Source organism: Setaria italica, chromosome III, assembly GCF_000263155.2.
Source record: "Setaria italica strain Yugu1 chromosome III, Setaria_italica_v2.0, whole genome shotgun sequence".
NCBI lineage: Eukaryota > Viridiplantae > Streptophyta > Magnoliopsida > Poales > Poaceae > Setaria > Setaria italica.
Window position 1 is genome coordinate 44,721,162 of NC_028452.1, and position 19,186 is coordinate 44,740,347.

Consider the following 19,186-nt stretch of genomic DNA (forward strand, 5'->3'; position numbering starts at 1 on the left):
AGTTCAGCAGGAAACATTTCATATTTTTGCCTGAACGTTACGATTCACGGCTAAGAAACAAGACTGCGATAGAAGAACAGCTAGAGTCGGCTGATTTGTTTCTTGATTTTTTGCTGAATGGCACAAGCCTTCGAGGACAGCAAAGCCTGATTACTTTTCCTAGCCATTTTGAGTTGATTGTATTTGTATTATTTCCGCTTCTCTGTTGCCTCTTTTGCAAGAAGCCATATATGATGTGCTACAGGATGGTTAGGCCTTCCTTCAGGTAGTATTCAAGCCATTAATGTTTAGGTAAAATATATATTTCTAGTCACACCAAATACTGTGATATTTTGTATATTAATCTCAATATCACCTTTACCTCTTTAGTTCATGAAGAATCCTCATGCTATCTGGAACGGGGAACCATTGGCTCTCTTGAACAATGAATTGTTAGCCCTCTCTCTCGAATAGTGAATCATTGGCTCTATGTGTGGTGTGCCTTGTGTTCCTGTGTAAAATGTCAACACTTGGAATTTCGTTACATGTGGACTTGAAATCATTGATGCAGACTATACCTCTATTTTACCTCTATTAGAACTTCGTTATATGTGGACTTCAAATCATTTATGCAAACTGTACCTCTATTTTACCTTGATTGTTTGTGCGTGTGGGATGCCAAATCACTTAGAACTTCATGAATGATGTGGCTTGAAAAGTTGTTCTTAATTCGTGAATAACCGTTAATTACCACTACGCCCTGAATTCTAGTAAGGATTTCAATTATCAAGTTAGCCATGCTAATTTACCGTTACATCTATGTGCTGTTTCTGTCATTCTAACATCAGGTAAGGTAAGCTCTTCTTGAGGTTTAGAGTTCATGAACAGAATGTGCAGATTTCTGCAGGCACTAGTTGGTTAATCCAGTGGTAGTAGAAATGATCACAAATCAACTCACCGAACAGTTTTTCAGATCATGCCCTACTTTGTCTAGCATCATCTTATTGCTTTCCCTTGAGACCTTAATATCTGAAACTGTTTTCAACTGACCAATGGCAAGCCTGAACCTTATTTCAACATCCCAGGCAGATGTAGTACACCTGTGACAGTCAACAACAAAGGAGTCACATGTCCAGTTCTACTCCTCTTAACTCTCAGGCGGTGATTTAAGAACTAAGAACACACATACCCAAGTACCCAATCTCTATTCTTTTTCCCCATTCAGCAATTGTTCCGCAATTATCTACCTACATGACCAACAACAAACCTGAGCCTTTTTCGACTCTACCTGGAAGAGCTATCTATCATGCAACCGTTGGACGCAATATGATTACAGCAACTGTTTCAATGATATATATTAATATCGACTAAGAGCAACTCCAAAAGACTGCTAATTTTACCCCCAATATCTTTTTTAGGGAGAAAAAGAGAAAAAACGAACTCCAACAGTCCACCCAAACCTTTCCCAATTTTTTAGCGACGCTAAAAAACAGTCTGCCGCCGCGTATATTTTAGCGTTGGCGTTTCTCCCCTAATCCTGATTCCCGCACACCCGTTGTCCCTTCTGATGGGCCTAATACGATGGCGTGGCCTGTTTTGAAATATTGGGGTCAATTTATTAGCGATCTGCTGTAGATTGATACGTTTTTGGGGGAAATTTTTTTAGGAGAACCCAATTTTAGGATACTCTTGGAGTTGCTCACCAACACTACCCGCATGACCAACAAACCTGGGCACTTTTTGCCTCTTACAGAGATCTGTCTTGCAATGTTGGACGCAGTATGGTTGTAACAGGGGTTTCAATGCTAAATTTCAATACCAACTAATTAACACTAATGTAATAGAGTATGTTCTTGTAGTAGGTACACATCATGCTAGTACCGTGATGCTGTCAGAGAGAACAACTTAAAAATTATTGACAGCACACCAACTTGATTGATGATATCAGTACAAAAGGTAGCAAGTTTTTGAAAGCATCAACACTGAAAGAAAATAGAACTCTTTGTATTACATCACACCCAAACAAAGAAGCCACAGTTGCAACATTGACACATCTAAATGACTACCTAGTGCTAACACCCTTTGGGCTTTCCAAAAATTTACATCGATTCTGCAAACCAATAACAGGACAACTGTTAGTACAATTCAAGTATTTGAATTGACCCCTGACCAGTGCACAGCCAACAATCATAACAGGATGTTAAAGGTTTCGCAAAAAAAAGGATGTTAAGGCAAGACACATTCCAAGGAACAGCAACCACAGCACAACAAACACTATACCATGCAAGCAAAGGTTTAACTTCATTTCATAACCAGCTGATTCATCAAAGTAGCAATACAGCAGGATAGCAACATGAGCATTTTGAGTTACATATCAGTAAGGGTGCAAAAGAAATGCAGAAAAGTAAAAAATGAAACTAGCAGCCCTTCAATTGGACCTGGTGGCATATATGAAGGAAATGGCAGCCACCATGGTTGTGGTAGCAGCATACAGCCATGTCCAGATGCCACCCTTCCTCCTTTTCTGAGCCTCAGCCACTGCGAGTTGCAGCAGCTCAATATCCTTGCTCAGGGTATTGATCTTCCCCTTCTTTTCCTCCAATGCTGCCTTCAGCTTCCCAATGTCACCATCCTTCTTCCCATTGCACTTCTCGAGCTCCTCAATTTTTGAGCTCAGCTTTACAGCTTCAGCCTTCTCAGCATCCAGAGCCTTCAGAACTGAATTCTTCTCATCATGCAGGCGCAAACGCTTCATGTCAAGATCATTGCAGGAAGCTTGGAGCTGGGACATGGAAGTGTGGAGCTCCTCCAATTCGGCCCTCAGCTTACCGGCCTGAGCATCCTTCTCACGAGTCGCTCCCTCGGCTGCTTCCTTGTCAGCCTGGGTTTCCTCCAACTTCCTCTTGAGGCCCTCCAACTCGCCCACAAGTCTGGCCTTCTCAGCATCAAATGCCTTAGCAGCAGCCTCTTTCGCTGTCAGCACTGTCCCCAATTCCGTCCTGAGACTTTCAACCTCTGCGACAGCAACTGTGTGCTTCTTCTCAGCAGCCACAACCTCAGACTGGAGCTTATCATTTTCTCCCTTCACCAAATCAGACTCCCTCTTCTTTGCCACCACCTCAGCCTCGAGTTCCCTTTTCTCAGCCATTGCAGCCACCAGCTTCGTCTCCAATGACTCTACTCTGGCCTCAATCTCCACCTTCTTGGCACCCAGCACCTTCAATTCCTCCACCTTTGCCTTCAGTTTGCACTCCATTTCCACCCGATAAGTCTCAGCTGCCTTCCTGAACTGTTGCAGGTGCCTCTCCACCTCCATCTTCTCACTCGACACCACCCGAACCACCTTCTTGGCCTCCTCCAATTTCTCCGCCAGCTCACCCTTCTCTCCGAAGAGCTCGGAGTTCTTGCCCTGCAACTCCGCCAACAGGGCCTCCAATCTCGCGACCTCGCTGGACACGGCCGCCACCTCCGCCTCCTTCTCCCGGAGCAGCTTCAGCGACCGCGCCCTCTCCGCGGCGGCCTCCTCGAGCCGCGCGTAGGCCTCGCCCCTGGCGCTCGCCTCCCGCGCCGCCCGCGACTCCGCGTCCCGGAGCGACCCCTGGACGGCGGCGAGGCGGGCACGGAGCGCGGCGACCTCGTCGGCGGCGGCGCGGAGCGGCGCCGCGAGGGCGGCCTGCGCCACCGCGCGCTCGGCGGCGGACAGCGCGGCGTCGTCGGCGGAGAGCTCGTCGAGGCGCGCCGTGAGCGCCGCCACCTGCCCTCGCCGCTCCGTCGCCTCCTTGAGCAGCATGGTGTTGAGCGCCTTCAGCTGCTCCGCCTTCCGGTCCCGCGCCTCCTGCGCCGGCGCATCCTCCGCGGCCTTCGCCGGCGGCACCTCCTCCGCCGCGGCGTGGTTTCCGTTGCCATTGGCGGCGGCGTGGTTGCCGTTGCCATTGGCTGCGGCGGCGGATTTCTTCTTGGCCATGGCGGCGGCGTCGGCGGCGGCGGCGGCGGCCTTAGGGTTTGTTTGTGGCTGCGAATGGATTGGAAATGATACGGGGTTTCGGCGCGGATTTATGCGGCGGGGGCGGTTCACTGACCTGCGGGGCCGATTTCCACGAGGGCCTACATGGAAGTGAGTTGCTTTGGGGGTGCCGTGGGCTTGGGAGGCGACCGTTGGTGGGTGGGGAGAGTTTGAAATGGGAGTGGGCGCGGACGGCCCGGATGCACCGGAGGCTTATCGCGTCCTGCGCCGCATTTAATTAGAGACCGGGAATTTTCGTGAATTTGTTATGGAGAGCTCTTGGGATTCGCGTTGCACAGGGTGGCCCTGTCTGTTGTACGGCGAATCAGAAATGATCATGAGTTTTCCGTCTGGTGGACAAGATGAATATTGGCTCTACTTCTGAAGTGCTTAAGTTCATAAACCATGGCAAAAATGCATATGTTCCTGAGTCACAACACAGAACTATTATATTATACAACTAGTAGATGTCAATCGTAATCCAGCAGGATTGTGAAGAAAGCTGATATACTGTAGCAAACACTTAAACCTAGAGTTCATCTTTAGGCGCCGGTAAGCATTCTTCATCCCAGTAGTAGGGGAACTTCAGCTTCGCGGCTGTATGAGGCACACTCCAATCATCATAAATGAATCTGCAGCAAGTAAAATCAAGCTTTAGAAACATTGTCGGCTACTCGTATTTGAATTGCACTCAGTTGCAATTGCAACTGAGGAAGCAAAAGAAAAGTATGTGCATTACTCTCGAGGTGTATAATCAAATATTACTAGGGACCACCATTAAATAAAATGTGGTACTGGTACAGATAATAACAGTGATATCGATAGCAAAGCATAAGGGATCATGACATGCATATGAATAACAGTATCATGTTGATGGAGAATTACTGAAAAAAAGGCTACATCAATAAATCACATAAATAGCGATATATATAGGTGATAGGTTAAGATGCAAATGTTCGAATAAGGCATCAGGTACATATTATATCTAGTAAACTTGTGATAACGTTCAATATTTATTTCAGAAGACCAACACTTTAGATTTGCAAGGTTTTTTCAAGTTTTTGAAAAAGAAGATGTCAATGATGTGAGGGTTTTTATGCTGCCCAAAATAGGCCTTTGCTCTAGATTTTTTTTGTCTTCATTATGCGTCCCTACAACTTTATCGTCTATCATAACAACTATGACTTACAATTTAAATGAAATAAAATTCTACTGCATCTTGATAGATGTTACTAGAGCATGGCTGTAGGCTAGGAGTAGGAACAGTTACTCATAAACAAGGGTAAATATGTATTTGTATACCCTTCCCTTCAATCAAGTTTTGTGAAAACTGTGCTGTTAGGAATGTCCAAAAGGTTCAGACAAGAACTCCTAACTGTATACTATTTATGGTATATGCATGAGCAGAATGGGAACAACAACAACACTTTTTCAAGGTTCACAGCACACATATGTATCAACCTAGAAACATGTTACCCTGAAATCTTAAGTAGTCAGTATAAATGAATCAGTTCAGACTATGTTACTGAATCAATTAAGTAACACAACGTTCAAGTAAGATATGCTCACATCTTGATAGGTGGACGTGATATGATCACAAGAACCTGCAAATCTTCGTGCTCATCAGAATTCCAAACCTGCAATAAAGAGAAATACGACGTAAACACTAAAATAGAAATCAATCTCCTAACAACAGAAGAAGTTCCAATATAATCTTGAAATGTAGCTAAGGTGCAGCAACAGATAGTCCCTAACAGGTAATCGGCAGAGTTGTGCAAATCAGGACAAAAGGCATCAGAGTATCAGGCAAAAAAAAAACACAACCATGACAACCCTTCTGTTTTACCTGGTGGGGATCATTTACAGGGATTGTAAATGTGCTATTCTGAAATACAGGAATCTCCTGTGGCTGCCCTGGGTACTTCAGCGAGCTCGACCCCAGAAAGAGAGTGCCTTTCCCTTTAAGAACAACGAAAATCTCCTCACAGGAGTGCCTGTGGATGGGTGTCCTTTTGCCCGGACCAAATGTCTGAAGCCACACTTCCACCTGAAAGAAAGCATGTTGCATAGAACTAAGCAAGAACCAAACTGTACTAGAATTGATGAAATAGTACCTACACTGCTAATAGGCTATTTGAATATGACTCATCAAGGAAAGCATATATACACATCTGCACAGCTAATTACCCTTTGAACTTATAGCAACATCAATCAAGCAGTGTTGTTCTGTTCTTGTGCTCACGTTGAAGCAAGAAACTATCATGAATCAAGGTGGCAGTTACTTTCCACAAATGTGCACCAAAACCAGTTCAGCACATAAACAAGAGGAAATACATATTAGCCACTGAGCCGAATGGGTTCTTTCAATCGTTCCTCCGTTTATTGAAAAAAAAAATCCTTCTCACCTCCTTCATCCCGTGAGCTAGCGCGCCGGCGACCGTTATATGCGAGAATCCTTCCCTCCCATAGTTGCTTTGGTGCATCCGGCTTATGTCTCTCACCAGTGAGTTGTCTGGATACATCAGAATATCAGATACACATCAGATTTGCTAGTACAACTGTAGCAGAAGAAAGATGCTCGCGTCTATCGCGAATCCGCACAGAACCTCCTAAATCCAACGAGTCTAGTTAGAACTACTTCTGATTCAGACCCGACAAGCGCGATCTTTGGAGGTAAGGTCAAGCCAAGCGGCGAGTTTGGGAGTTTCAAGAAACCGGAGAAGGAAATGAAGGGGGAGGGAGAGGGAGGAAGACGCACCTCGCGGGCAGGATGACTCCGCTGCTGGGAGGAAGTGGGCAGCGGCCGCGAGGAGGAGGAGCGCGCGGCCGACGCCGGCGAGGTGGGGCCCACGGGCTGCCGCGGCGGCCATGTCTGCTCTCCGGCGCTGTTGGTTTTCGTTTTGGTCCCTGCAGTTTCCGACTATTTACGCCTCGTTTTGCACTTCTGGGTTCTTCTTGCTTTACTGGTTTGCTTCTGGAAAGTACGGAGCCTTCTAGAAACAGCGGCTCCTCCAGAATTGAGCGCCTATACTCCTTTATTCTTTTTTTTTTCCTTTCGAAAGGCATTTATTCCTCGATTCTAAATCTTCCTATAGTGAGTGTGTACTCGATTTTATGGTACATCTAGTATGGCAATGACACGATATTACGGTACGTGATCGTACATCGCACAATTGATTAACAAGCATAGATATCACGTTACCCTTTGGCCATTGGCAATTGGACAACACTAATTGACATGTTTTTTTTTGTAAAACTCACTAATTGACATGTTGAACAATTTATACTTGTCATCTTTTAAATTGAGTTGGTATTTGAATGCGAATCCAAATTCAACATCCATTTTGTATTCATATCCAACAATATTCAAATTCGAATTAAAATGTGACAAATAGCTACCCGAATTCGATTTCATGTGTATCCGATCCGAATCCATTCCTAATGCTGAGTGTATATTACTGGCAACCATTGGTTCCTTTGTTAAGACAAAATAACAAGGGCAACTTGAGGAGATCAATTACTTCTTTGGTTCCTTTGTTAGTTCCTAATGCAGTGGACTGGAAACAGCACATATTGCCTGTTAACTTTTTTGGTTCATAAACCATGGCAAGATTGCAATTTCCCTATGGAGGCACAATACAGAACTATGTCTGACAACGCTCACAACACACAACAACGACATATGACAGGTAGGCGTGGACCTCGTTACAGCAGGATATGGATGAAGCTGATAAAATGCATCAAGCACTTTTGGGCCTAGAGTTCATCTTTAGGTGCTGGTAAGCAGCCTTCATCCCAGACGAAGGGGAACTTCAGCTTTGCTGCTGTATGAGGCATACTCCAATCATCATATAGAAATCTGCGACAATCAATGTAGCTGAAGGTGAAAAACAGAGCAAGAGAACAAAGGAATGTGAATTACTCTCTAGCTGTGTTATGATATAATTAGGCATACAATTAGAACTCAGAAAGGTGGAGTTGGTACAGATAGAGATAGCAATGGTGACACCAATAACAAAGTGAAAGGGAAACATTAAACCAATGAATCACAGAAATAGGTATTGAGATACCATTGAAGATACAGATTTCTGAATGCAGCCTCAGGTACATAGCATATCTAGCAATCTTGTGATAATGTTGAAGTACCAATTTTGAGAATATAAACATTTTAGAAAAAACTGCGCTTTTTTGAAGCTTTGGAAAAAGAGGTTTAGATGAAATACAAATACTATAAAATCTTGAGTGCTGTTGGCTAGGAATAGGAACAATTATTATCTGAAACAAGGATAAAATGCATTTTCAGTTTTTCACCCTACCATGCCAGGCCAACTTTTTTTGGTCTGTTTGATCATGCCCTTGATGCACAAAATTTTGGCTTGGTACGATGAGCAGTAAACCAAACATGCCCATGAACAAAAGGTTCTGACAAGAACTCCTAACTGTATGTTTCTGATATAAGCTTTGAACAAAATGGAAACACCAAGAAAACTTTTGTATCACACTAGTCACAGATTAATCTGAACTTTGAACAGTCAGTATGCATGAATCAGTCCAGCATATGTTGTTGAATGTACAAGAAACACAGCGTTTAAGAGAGATACTCACATCTTTGCAGGTGGGCGCGATATGATCACAAGAACTTGCAAATCTTCATGCTCGTCAGAATTCAAGACCTGGAACAAAGTGCAAGGCACCGTAAACACTTACATATAAAACAATCCCCTGGACATAAAGAATAAATTGACCCAACATAACCTTGAAATCTACCCCAAGTTACAGCAGAGTTTGGTGCACACTAGAATCAGGAGACATCAAGCACATGGAAAATACACTCTACCTGGTGTGGATCATTTACAGGGACCGAAAATGTGCTATTCTGAAAGATAGGAATCTTCTGAGGCTGCCCTGGGTACTTGAGCGTGCTTGACCCCAGCAAGAGCGTGCCTTTCCCTTTGAGGACAACAAAAACCTCCTCACAGGAGTGCCTGTGGATCGGCGTCCTTCCTCCTGGAACTATAGTCTGAAGCCACACTTCCACCTGAAGGAAAATATTTCATGGCAAAGCAGGAAAGAACTATAATACCATCTACAATGTCAAGCGGTTATTCAAATACAACTCATCAATCGAAGAATATCTACACATCAGTAATACCAAATTAAGTCCATTCAACACCTAGCAGTACCAATTGAACAGTACAGTCCAAAATTGTTGACTAAGCAAGAAACCGTAGTATCATCTGCACTGTGAATCAGCTGTTCAAAATAGGAGTAACCAATTTAAGTGTATCTACTATCTGCACATCAGTGAGTAAACCAAGTTAAGTCTATTCAACTCCGAGCAGTACCAATCGAACAGTGCAGTAAAAGATTGTTGAGTTTTTTGCATAAAAGCAAGCAATTACCATGCTTCAAGGTGGCCTAATGTCCACCGAATCCAGTTCATAGCATAAAAGGAGAACAAGTCTTGACACTTGTTCATGCTAGTATCCATTGGGAAATAAACAGAGTGGCCCCCAATCCGAAGTGTTTCCTCACCTCCTTCATCCCGTGAGCGAGTGAGCCGGCGACGGTTATATGCGAGAATCCGTCAATCCCGTAGCTGCTCTGGTGCATCTGGCTTATATCCTTCACCAGAGAATCGTCTGGACACATCAGATGCACTTGCATATCAGGCATGCTGCTACCACACAGCAGAAGGGGGGAAGAGTAGCAGGTTTCGGAGCTCGAGGAAAACTCGAGAAAGAAATGGAGAGGTAGGGGCAAGGGAGAGGAGGGGAGGGGGAAGGCGCACCTCGGGGACAGAACGGCTCGGCTACCGGGAGGAAGGACGCAGCGGCGGCGGCGAGGAGGAGGAGCGCGCGGCCAGCGCCGGCGAAGTGAGCCCCGCGCACCATTCTCACCGGCGCAGCACGACTTGAACGAATGCGACCCTTGAACATTGGAGCTCCCTTTAGCCTCTCCATGAATTTTGAGGAAGAAGAGAAGGGTAGGAAGAAAACGAGAGGAGGAAGAAGGAGCCGTTCATGGACTGCACCGCCCCTGCATGGATTGGCCTGTTCAGATTGAAGGGCATCTAGTTAAATATATTTGTTACCTTTATTACAATACCACTCGCCAATGATGTTTATATTCCAAGGGTGTTCAATTTCACCAATAATTCTATATAATCAACACAAATGCCGCATTCAAATAAGGGCAGTCCCAATGGGACATTGATGATAGTTTCTATCCCTCTTAATTATCATGCCAACTAAGCAATTGGCAGTAGATTTATTATGGAGAGAGAAACCATTTCTTAGAGAGGAAACCAAGTCCTCACGCGCACCAATGAGCCAAGAAACCAGCGAATCTGCATTGGGGAGATCCAATTAGTTTCTTCTTACTTACTACTGGATTCTTTACGCTTGCACCGCTGCTACCCATCACTCGAGCTCCATGATGCACAGAGGATCTGGTACTAGAAGGGAGAATGATTGGTTGGATTTTTGTTTAGACTCTAGATAAAAAAGTTGCATTGTGAAGGATGATTTCTTGATACAATATCCTAGACTATGGAAATCAGGTTGATTTCTCCCATTGGGATTGCCCTAATACTCTCTTCAGTTTTTATAGATATGATGATGTTACAACAATAATTAGTAACTAATTAAAGCTAGGTGTTGGGGACAACTGACTGGAGTACTTCTTTCCCCCAAGTCAAACATGTTCAAATTTGACAAAGTTTAAGAAAAAATATAACAACATCTATAATAGCAGATATATGCACTACTAAAATATATTCCATGGTGGATTCAATGGCGGTTGATGATGTTTAACTACTGGCTTTGTTTATATACCAGGGCGCAGATATTATAACTAGATCTAAAAACATAAATTTGATAACTAGCTATATTTATAGTTTATTTTTTAAGATGGACAATATGTTGTTAAATAGTTGGGATAGTGATTTTGAACTGCCTATATATGACTCAGGAATTCGCGAGAGAGAGAGTACTACACAGGAAAAGGGAAAACGAAACCAGACAGGCACGGTAACCGCAGACGGACTCGGTTTCCGGCCCAGCCCAACTCCAATCCGACTCAGAACCGAAACCACCTCCACAAAAAAGCGGGTTGTTGGATTGGAAGAGCCGAAGACGGCAAAATTCCCCGCCATGGCTTATCGCCGCGCGTTCCCAGGCTGGATGATGCTCGACCGCTTCGTGAGGCGCCGCGACGACGAATCTTTCCCCACCGGCGACCCGACCGCGGCCTCCCTCGCCAACTCCCGCGGTGACCCGTTCGACGTCTGCCTCAGCTTGAAGAAGCCGCCGCAGCCGTCCTCCCTCTACCTGCAGTGGCCGAACAGCCCGACAGAGGGCGAGCCGCTGGACGCCGCCGCCGCCCACGACGGCGCGGTGCTCCTGTTGATGCACTACACCGTCCCCGTGCGCGGCGGCCTCCCCTTCCCGATGATCGACTACTTCGTCTACAACCCCGCCGGCCCGTCTCTGCGTCTGCTCCCCTCGCTCGGCGGCACCATCGCCGAGGTCCAGGCCCGGGCCGAGGCCGAGGGCTTCCACATCTCCAAGGAGATGGCGCGCAGGATGGAGTCTCTCGACACCGGCATCATCCATCGAGCCCCAGGGGACTTCGCCGTGGCGGAGCTTCAGATCACTTCCGACATGGGGACGTCTACGGCGCGGCCCGAGCTACGTGTGTTCAACCCCTCTGTCTCCGACCAGTGGGTGCTCAAGACGCCGCGCATCGTTCCAGTACATCCCCGTGGTGAGCTTGATATGCACCATATACTGTGGTATTGGGATACAGATGCCGTTGTTCCCTTCGGAACCTGGCTGTGTTGGGTAGATTACACCACTGGCGTCATGCTCTACAATCTGTTCGATGAAAACTCTGAATCAGAAATCTTATTCTTGGAGTTGCCCGTCAAGCAGTCTTGCATCAATTGGGATGAGGTTGGCAGAGGATGGTTAGAGGCATATCATGCTCTCGGCGCAACTAAAGGCGGTGATGTATTGAAGTTCGCGCGTGTTCTCCTGATGAAGCTCCCTCGCCCGATGGCATTGTCAGACCTATATATCACCCATTTCCAAATCGTTTCATTGTCACCACCTGGTCACTAAGACTATCTTCTGGAAACAGCATGGTTTGGGAGGAGGAAAGTTCTGTTACAGCGGATCAACTTAGGGATCTTGATGAATTTGACCATCTTCCTCGGGAACTGCTTATGTACCTGTTGGCGCTAAAAGTCAGCCGATTGACTCTCAGCGTCGGACACACGAACCGGGAGAATCTGCTTAGCTCCTGTTCGGGTAATCGCCCTGATGCAGTTCGCGCGGCGTGCTAGCCAATCTGACCTGTTGATTGGCAAGGAGAAAACATGTCAAATTCCAGGGGTTGTGATCGGCTAAGGTTCCGATCTCGAGGAAGCGTGTCAGTGAATCGGCCGATTTGCTATAACAAGGTAATCGGCTATGGTACAGCCGACAACTAGGCAGCGGTTATGAAGAAAACTACTGGAGTAAACTAAATAACGCTATAGGAGCAACACTTGAAATAGATCTAATCGGCTGTGCAAAAGTAATAGATGAAAATAACGATAAATAAACTGAAAGATCTAATCTTAAGCTGGATAACTGGTGATAAAACTAGAACAACAGGTAAAACCTAGAATTCTAGTAAATATCGATAACTGGTGAATAAATCTAAACGAAACGATAGCGATGCGCCCAAAGTTAAAGCTTAGATATTACTTGATAACGGAACTTACAGAATCGGCCGGAAATCGTGTCGATTCAGGCTTGCCAACCTGTACAAACTCGTGAAAGAAGAAAAATATTGGCGAAGTCGCCGACTTGAAAGTAAAGTACGAGGAAATAGTAGATTGTTGTATTGATTTGATGTGTTCTTTACATATCTCTAAAGATGGCTATTTATAGCCTGTTACAACCAATTTCTTAACCGACTAGGATTTTATCTTTAATTTTAAACAAAAAACGAATATTTACAAGTACAACTCGTATCGGAGTTGGTTGTTGCGCTCCTACGGTCCAATCCCTCTTCATTTTCTCTTTGTGATTCACTTTAAGCCCACATTGGGCCAACTGCTCCAGCCTCTTAATCGGCCGATCTCTACCAACTCCGTCCGCAAAAACACTGCAGAGCCAATCGGCCGATCTCCAACTGTAGCACCAATCGGCTAATTTCCCATCGTGACTTTTCTACTTGCCGTATCAGCCAATCCTTTCCTTCTTGACGCCGATTCCCTACGTGTCGAAATCTGGCATCAACAGTACCTTACTTTCAACCTAGATAATCCTGATCTTGTCAGCTTTGTGTTGAAAAAGGAAGATGATGTTGGTGAAATTTGGTTGGTTGCAATCAATATGATGAAGAAGACCGTTAAGTCAAGCATCTTATATAGTAAGGATTATGATTACTGCACTACTGAAGAGAATGAATTATTTGAGAGAAAAATTGGGTATTTCGAACCCTTTCTTCCTGTTGAGTTCTCCAAGAAAATGATGTGATTGCATTTCATATTTGTATATTTTTTCCACACAGCGTGATATGCGATTGAATTTATAGAGTGTGTTTCTCTTTTTGCATTTGCTAATGACTATGAGTTTTCTTTTGTGCTCCGAAATAAGTGCGATTGAATTAGTTAAGACATACATCTCTTGCAGCCAATGTCCCAACACTATTGAGTGAAGGAAGATGAGAACATCATGGAGAGTTTGAACTGACATATTAGTTTGTGTGCCATTTTCATGTTCGTTTCATTCACCACTTCTGCTATTAAAAATACTAAAAAAGGAGTCTATGGAACCATAATGATAGATTCTCTTGAATTCCTTAGGAACAAGTCAGCATCTGGTCCCTAACACCCAGTGCAATTAAATTTTCCCTACACTTGAATGTTTACTTCGCATCCCCCAAATGTCCAGATAACTGATCGCCTCTGAATGTAAGACATGATGTGTGGCTGCCACATTATGAATTTTTGCCATGTCATCTTCCAATAGGCATGCAGACACGAGTTCAGCTTGGTGTGCAGTTGTAGCTATCTGTTGTGGCGCTCCCAGACCTGGTTCAATCCCAGAAGTCTGCACATTTAAAACAGGTCCCTTGATGTGCAAACTGCCTTCAGCTGCAGGTGCAGGGAGCGCCGCCTGGGCGGGGACAGCCTTCGGGAACTTCTCTTGACCCAGCTGTGGACTCTTCTTAGAGTCAATGCCATGGGGGGACAGTCTCTTCCCCAGGGTCTAACTTTTTTTGTTTTCCAATATCCATGTGGGAAAGGATGATGAATTGTTAATCTTTTTGCTGGTCACTGTGTGCAGGTGTGCTGCAGATCATGAATATTGACATGTCTTCTACTCTTCTTACGATAGGTGTGTGAGGGAGGGAATAGATTTTTAATTTTTTGGTGGTCACTGATAGAGTAGGTGCTCTGCCATGCAGTGAATTTTGCCGTGTTACCAGTAGGCACGCGGGGGAGGATAATAGATTGTTAATCTGTGTGGCTGTTACTGTAGGCCGGTGCGCTCTGTCACCTAGATTTTCAATTAGTGGGATGTACAATGGTAGAACCAAATGCGCTGTAATGTAGAATGACTGACGTGACCTTAATGTTTTTGACAATTGAGAGGACAGTAAATAGTACTGAAATTCAAGTTGAAAGTTTATGTTTAGAAAAAAAAATCAAGGTGAAAGCTAGGCCCTCTTGAGAATTGATGGAATAGAAGTCATGAATCTACAAATATTTTTTTGAAGGCCGACTATCCTCTTGTCAGTGAAATTGGTTGTCTCAATTGCTGGGTGTGATCCTCTTGGTGAGATCGATAAATGCGCATTCTGCGCCTGGAAGCTCCAAATGCACTAGCATATTAGATGAGATTGATAATTCATAAAATCTTTTTCCTTTTGGTCAATGTTAAACTCTTTCTTGAAAAAACGTCCAATCTGTGTTACTTTCATCTGTTTCTTGCAATTGTCTGTTCTGATCATTTTTCTTCATGCTACAGTGCATACTATCAAGGATTTGCTTCAGGTGAACATACCTCAAAGAGGAAAAAATATGTACATCCAAAGTGGAATCTTGGACGCCCTTCGTCCACTGTGCTAGATAATGCGCTTATGTCATCTAGATGTAAATGTGATCCACATTATTTATGGACCTCATTAACCCTTAACTTTGGTGTTATGCGATGGGAGTTAGGACCATGAAATGCCGTTGCACTGTATCTGGTGTTTATGGGAAGGCTTTTTTTAAAGTACTAAGTAGAAATGCCCTTACGTTGCTACGGGTCCTTACTTGCTCTCACGTTATTATTCGCTTATTTCTAATATGTTGGCTTTGCTTTACAATATATTGGTGCATTGTCCCAAGTAGTCCTCTCTTTGCAAGTATAAGTAGTAGAAGATATTTGTGGATGGTTTGATGCCATCTGTTTATTACGTGGGACCCACACATGGAAATAAAAAAAATTCACTGCTTAACCTCCGTTCTATCCATTCATTCGATTTCCCTCGCACTCATCGTCATCCAGCCTGTCGCTGCCTCTTCGTCCATCAGCGCCAATCGCATCTTGCTCCATCCTCACCATCGCCCAGGCGCTGCGCATCTTGCAATCCTCACCATCACCCGTCAAGCGCTCATCCTCCCCGTGCCTAGCCTCATTCCCGCTTTGAGTGTTAGGCCACAACACCTCTGGCCGCCATGAGCAGGAGTGCGTTCTCCTCCTGTTCTCGTTTCCATCCACCTCCCTTCTATAATCCACTCCAAATCGTTCCAATCAAGTGCAAAATCGAAGCCCCAATTGCTAGATGTGGAGGCCTTAGTTCCGGATACGAAGGGGATGGACATCATTGAGAGGGGGGTGTGAGGTTCAGGCCTCCACCCCTGTTTGCGTTGCCTGCCGACTGCCACTGCACCCCCCCAGCTCCCTGGCATATGACTCTACTTGGTTCACTGCAAGGAGGCACTTGGCTCCTTATTTCCTTTCCCCTTCCTCCTCTCTCCTTCACCCCTTAGGACCACGTGGTAGGTAGGACCTGTAGCCTGAGGAAGCGACAGTAGTACGTGGTGAGCACGAGGAGAGGTACGGGAATAAAACTCTAGGTAAGAATTGGCATCAATTCTCTTAGACTTTATAGTATAGATATAGTACAGATATAGACAGATAGATTACATGCGACTTTCCTCGCCTCTTCCCCCCTTCTGTCTTGAACTCCTGATTTGTTTCCTCCTCCTGACCTTCTCCTGACATTTGCACATGAGAGCACCAGCCACACGAACTGCAAAGAACATAAAGTCTCTACAACACATGTCCCAAGGCCCAAGGCCAACAGGAGGCGGTGACCCGAATACTCATCAGCGACGTGCAGAACTTACTGCACTGGATCATGGTGAGGGACGTGCATGGCGGTGGCGCCAAGTGCGGCAGTGGCGGAGCGGACGCCGACACCGCTAGGAAGTAGTGGGCCATCGTCGAGGCCATCATGGGCCTGCTCCTGACACAGTCGCAGAGGAGCCCCATGCCGATGACCTTCCTGGCAAAGCTCCTCAAGACGGTGATGTGGGTGTCCGCGTCCAGCATGTGCAGGGCCAACCTCAAGAATCGAATCGACATGCATGTAGCTGGATCAAGCGATCCTGGAGGACATCCTCATTGCCGCTGGCACCGGTGCGAGTGTGACCAGCCGAGAGACCGGACGAGCAGGTCACAATAACAACACGCGAGGGACAAGCAGGAAGACGACGACGGATCAGCCACTATAGATTGGAATGTGGAGGCGATCTATACAAGGAAAGATCGATGCGCAATGAAGGAAGATGCTATTTTCGGAGGTGTTCCCACTTTAGTAAGGGAAGGCAAACAATCGGACGGCTATCATTGTGATTTGGCGAGGCAAAGGCGCGAGAGGCCGCCCGTTTTGGCGACGCGAAAGAGCATCGCCCGCCCGCCGCACGAAGGAAGCGCTTTCTACGGAATCCTCGTTTTTGGGACGTAAAGCATCGATCGAACGGCGACAATGGCGAGTTGGTGAGGCGAAGGGCTGCCTCCCATGCATGGGTTACACCATAAAAGAATAGAGCAAAGGCTGGACCTCGGGTCAATGCAGTAAATTTTGGAGACCTTTTTGCAAAATAACATATTCCAAGGACTGCAAGTTGATTAAAAAAAGTTGAGGGACTTTTTTGCAAAACAAGCACGACGGTTGGAAGAAACAACCGCACTTTAATATTTATTAGGTATAGATAGTGGTTCTAGAGATTATCAGATATTTATATATTTTAGTGTCTGCCCCTTATGATCGTGACACATACTGGTCCTGAGATTCTTGGGTATTCATGTAACTTTGTGTTTCTCCCTAGTGATCTTAACAGCGTTGTAAACAACAACCTGGATATCCTGGCACTTTCATATTGAGCAGTAATCTGGAACTTGTGCCTGGTTATTAATCCTGATTGAAAATGCTGTAGGTGGCGTGCGGATCCTGCCTCGTGTTACGCACTGAGAAAAATTGCTGCTCAAATCTTGTACCCCCAATTAACAAAATCGTTGTCCCTTTCACAATCTTTTTCTATTCCATTTTTGAGTGGGGGCATTAGAGTACAAAGTAGACGGCACTCAGTTACGCACTCAAGATGAAATGGATGCTGATTAGTGATTACTGTGGTCTTCAGTTGCTGATGTTCAGTTTTATCGCATTTCACATCATGAACTGCAAACGAACAGCTCAGCTAGTACAAGCAATGGAATGTGCATGAGCATGAATATAATTCTGTACTAAAACTTAGAAATGGCTCTAGCTGCTACCAGCAACATTAAGAGTTAACCAGGCTGCATGCCGCAACAATAAAAATAGCAACGAATAATGAGCGAACTTACGTTGCAAATGGACTCAACTCACAAAAATGAGTAGAAATTCACATCACACATCAAGTCTTCACACAACTCCAACAAACATGAGTGCACAAATAAACATCGCAAGATAAAGATTTACAATCAAATTTAGGAAACATTCATTTAGTATATCCTTCCTTCACAAAACAATTCAACAACAAACATGAGAGCACACGTAAACATCACAAGAACAAGATCAATAACCAAATTCATGAAACATCCATTTACTTTACGCATATTACAAACACAAGAACCGGATCACAAACATAAGAATTAGATCTGTTACCTAACCAAATTTAAACATTCATACATGATAAGTGCGAAATCTGCATAAATGTTACAAGGATATAGCTCATAGTAATATAACATGCACTACTGAGATAACTAAGACAACAAAAGTTCCTGGTGGTTGGCAAAACACAGCAACGCAAAGCAAAATAATAGATGCACATCAGCTGCAACATTGAAACAGATTGTCCTCTTTAAGCACTCATTTCTATCAAGTATTGCACAGAAGCTACCATGTCAAAGCCTGCAAGGTCGGTACAGAAGGAAAATTAACACACCATTAATTTACAAGGTATCGTCATCACCAAAATGAAGCTACTGAGACATAAAAAGCCAACTTACCTGTACATCAAAGGACTAAAAATTGTCTACAGTACTTTAAGCCCGTTGTTGCACAAAACCTCAAGGATTGCTTGTTGAAGACAAGGAAGAAGCAGAGGAAATAATATCAGGACAATCAGATCAAATTGCCATGAGACAGTAATTAGACTGCGCTGCGAACGTGGCTCAAACCATTGCGAATGAAATCTAAGAACAAATCAGCAGATTCTATTTGTCTCTCAACAACAGATTTGCTTCCAGTTCTGGGATCATAGCTACCCTCAATAAATCCATAGGATTCGACAAGAACAAAATTACAATGCACTAAAGATCTCCACTTATCATGATACGGAATTCGGAGCAAGATCTGCTCTTTCTCTGCGCGACTGAGCTTCCGCATCACATACTCATACATCTGTATATAAGCCCACCCCTTATTTGTATGGGCTAAAGGGACGCATGGATGCATGCTATATAGACTGAGAAGGGTTCTTTCATGCATGATTTTTGAGTAGATGATCAATATTAGGAGGAGGATTCTTGCCAAAGAATCCCTTCACAACATTGTAAAGGTCCTCGATATTGTTTGTATGGGCTTCATAAGATGGGTTTATAATTTTGACATTCTTCAGCAAGGCTTGAGCAGAATTAGTTAAGACGACGTTTGATGAAGCAAAACGAG

At 44.7% G+C, this 19,186-nt stretch overlaps 3 protein-coding genes across 3 annotated transcripts; all 3 read right to left on the reverse strand.

The window, feature by feature from the left end:
• Nucleotides 1–2,407: 2,407 nt before the first annotated feature.
• On the reverse strand, nt 2,408–3,769 carry LOC101779578 (myosin-7B). Its single transcript, XM_004962815.3, has one exon. It carries the CDS (start codon nt 3,767–3,769, stop codon nt 2,408–2,410), a length of 1,362 nt encoding a protein of 453 aa, XP_004962872.2.
• Nucleotides 3,770–4,333: 564 nt separating this feature from the next.
• On the reverse strand, nt 4,334–6,971 carry LOC101779977 (auxin-binding protein 4). Its single transcript, XM_004962816.4, has 5 exons — nt 6,741–6,971; nt 6,388–6,494; nt 5,829–6,029; nt 5,552–5,619; nt 4,334–4,614 (listed from the first exon to the last, which is right to left on the reverse strand). The coding sequence occupies exons 1-5, from the start codon at nt 6,850–6,852 to the stop codon at nt 4,512–4,514; spliced, it is 591 nt and encodes a 196-aa protein (XP_004962873.1). The 5' UTR covers nt 6,853–6,971; the 3' UTR covers nt 4,334–4,511.
• A 464-nt stretch (nt 6,972–7,435) lies between these two features.
• On the reverse strand, nt 7,436–10,035 carry LOC101780380 (auxin-binding protein 1). Its single transcript, XM_004962817.3, has 5 exons — nt 9,774–10,035; nt 9,518–9,624; nt 8,820–9,020; nt 8,588–8,655; nt 7,436–7,841 (listed from the first exon to the last, which is right to left on the reverse strand). Exons 1-5 carry the CDS (start codon nt 9,943–9,945, stop codon nt 7,739–7,741), a joined length of 651 nt encoding a protein of 216 aa, XP_004962874.1. The 5' UTR covers nt 9,946–10,035; the 3' UTR covers nt 7,436–7,738.
• Nucleotides 10,036–19,186: the final 9,151 nt, after the last annotated feature.

Excerpts from the sequence above, each read along its gene's own strand:
- LOC101780380 (XM_004962817.3), bottom strand. The coding sequence starts at position 9,945 with ATGGAGAGGCTAAAGGGAGCTCCAATGTTCAAGGGTCGCATTCGTTCA. Across the intron at positions 9,625-9,773 it reads CGAGCCGTTCTGTCCCCGAG|ACGATTCTCTGGTGAAGGAT; the intron begins GTGCGCCTTCCC and ends TGATGTGTCCAG. Across the intron at positions 7,842-8,587 it reads TCGCGCCCACCTGCAAAGAT|ATTTCTATATGATGATTGGA; the intron begins GTGAGTATCTCT and ends TGATTGTCGCAG.
- LOC101779578 (XM_004962815.3), bottom strand. The coding sequence starts at position 3,769 with ATGCTGCTCAAGGAGGCGACGGAGCGGCGAGGGCAGGTGGCGGCGCTC.
- LOC101779977 (XM_004962816.4), bottom strand. The coding sequence starts at position 6,852 with ATGGCCGCCGCGGCAGCCCGTGGGCCCCACCTCGCCGGCGTCGGCCGC. Across the intron at positions 5,620-5,828 it reads CTGTAAATGATCCCCACCAG|GTTTGGAATTCTGATGAGCA; the intron begins GTAAAACAGAAG and ends TCTTTATTGCAG. Across the intron at positions 4,615-5,551 it reads TCACGTCCACCTATCAAGAT|ATTCATTTATGATGATTGGA; the intron begins GTGAGCATATCT and ends TACTTGCTGCAG.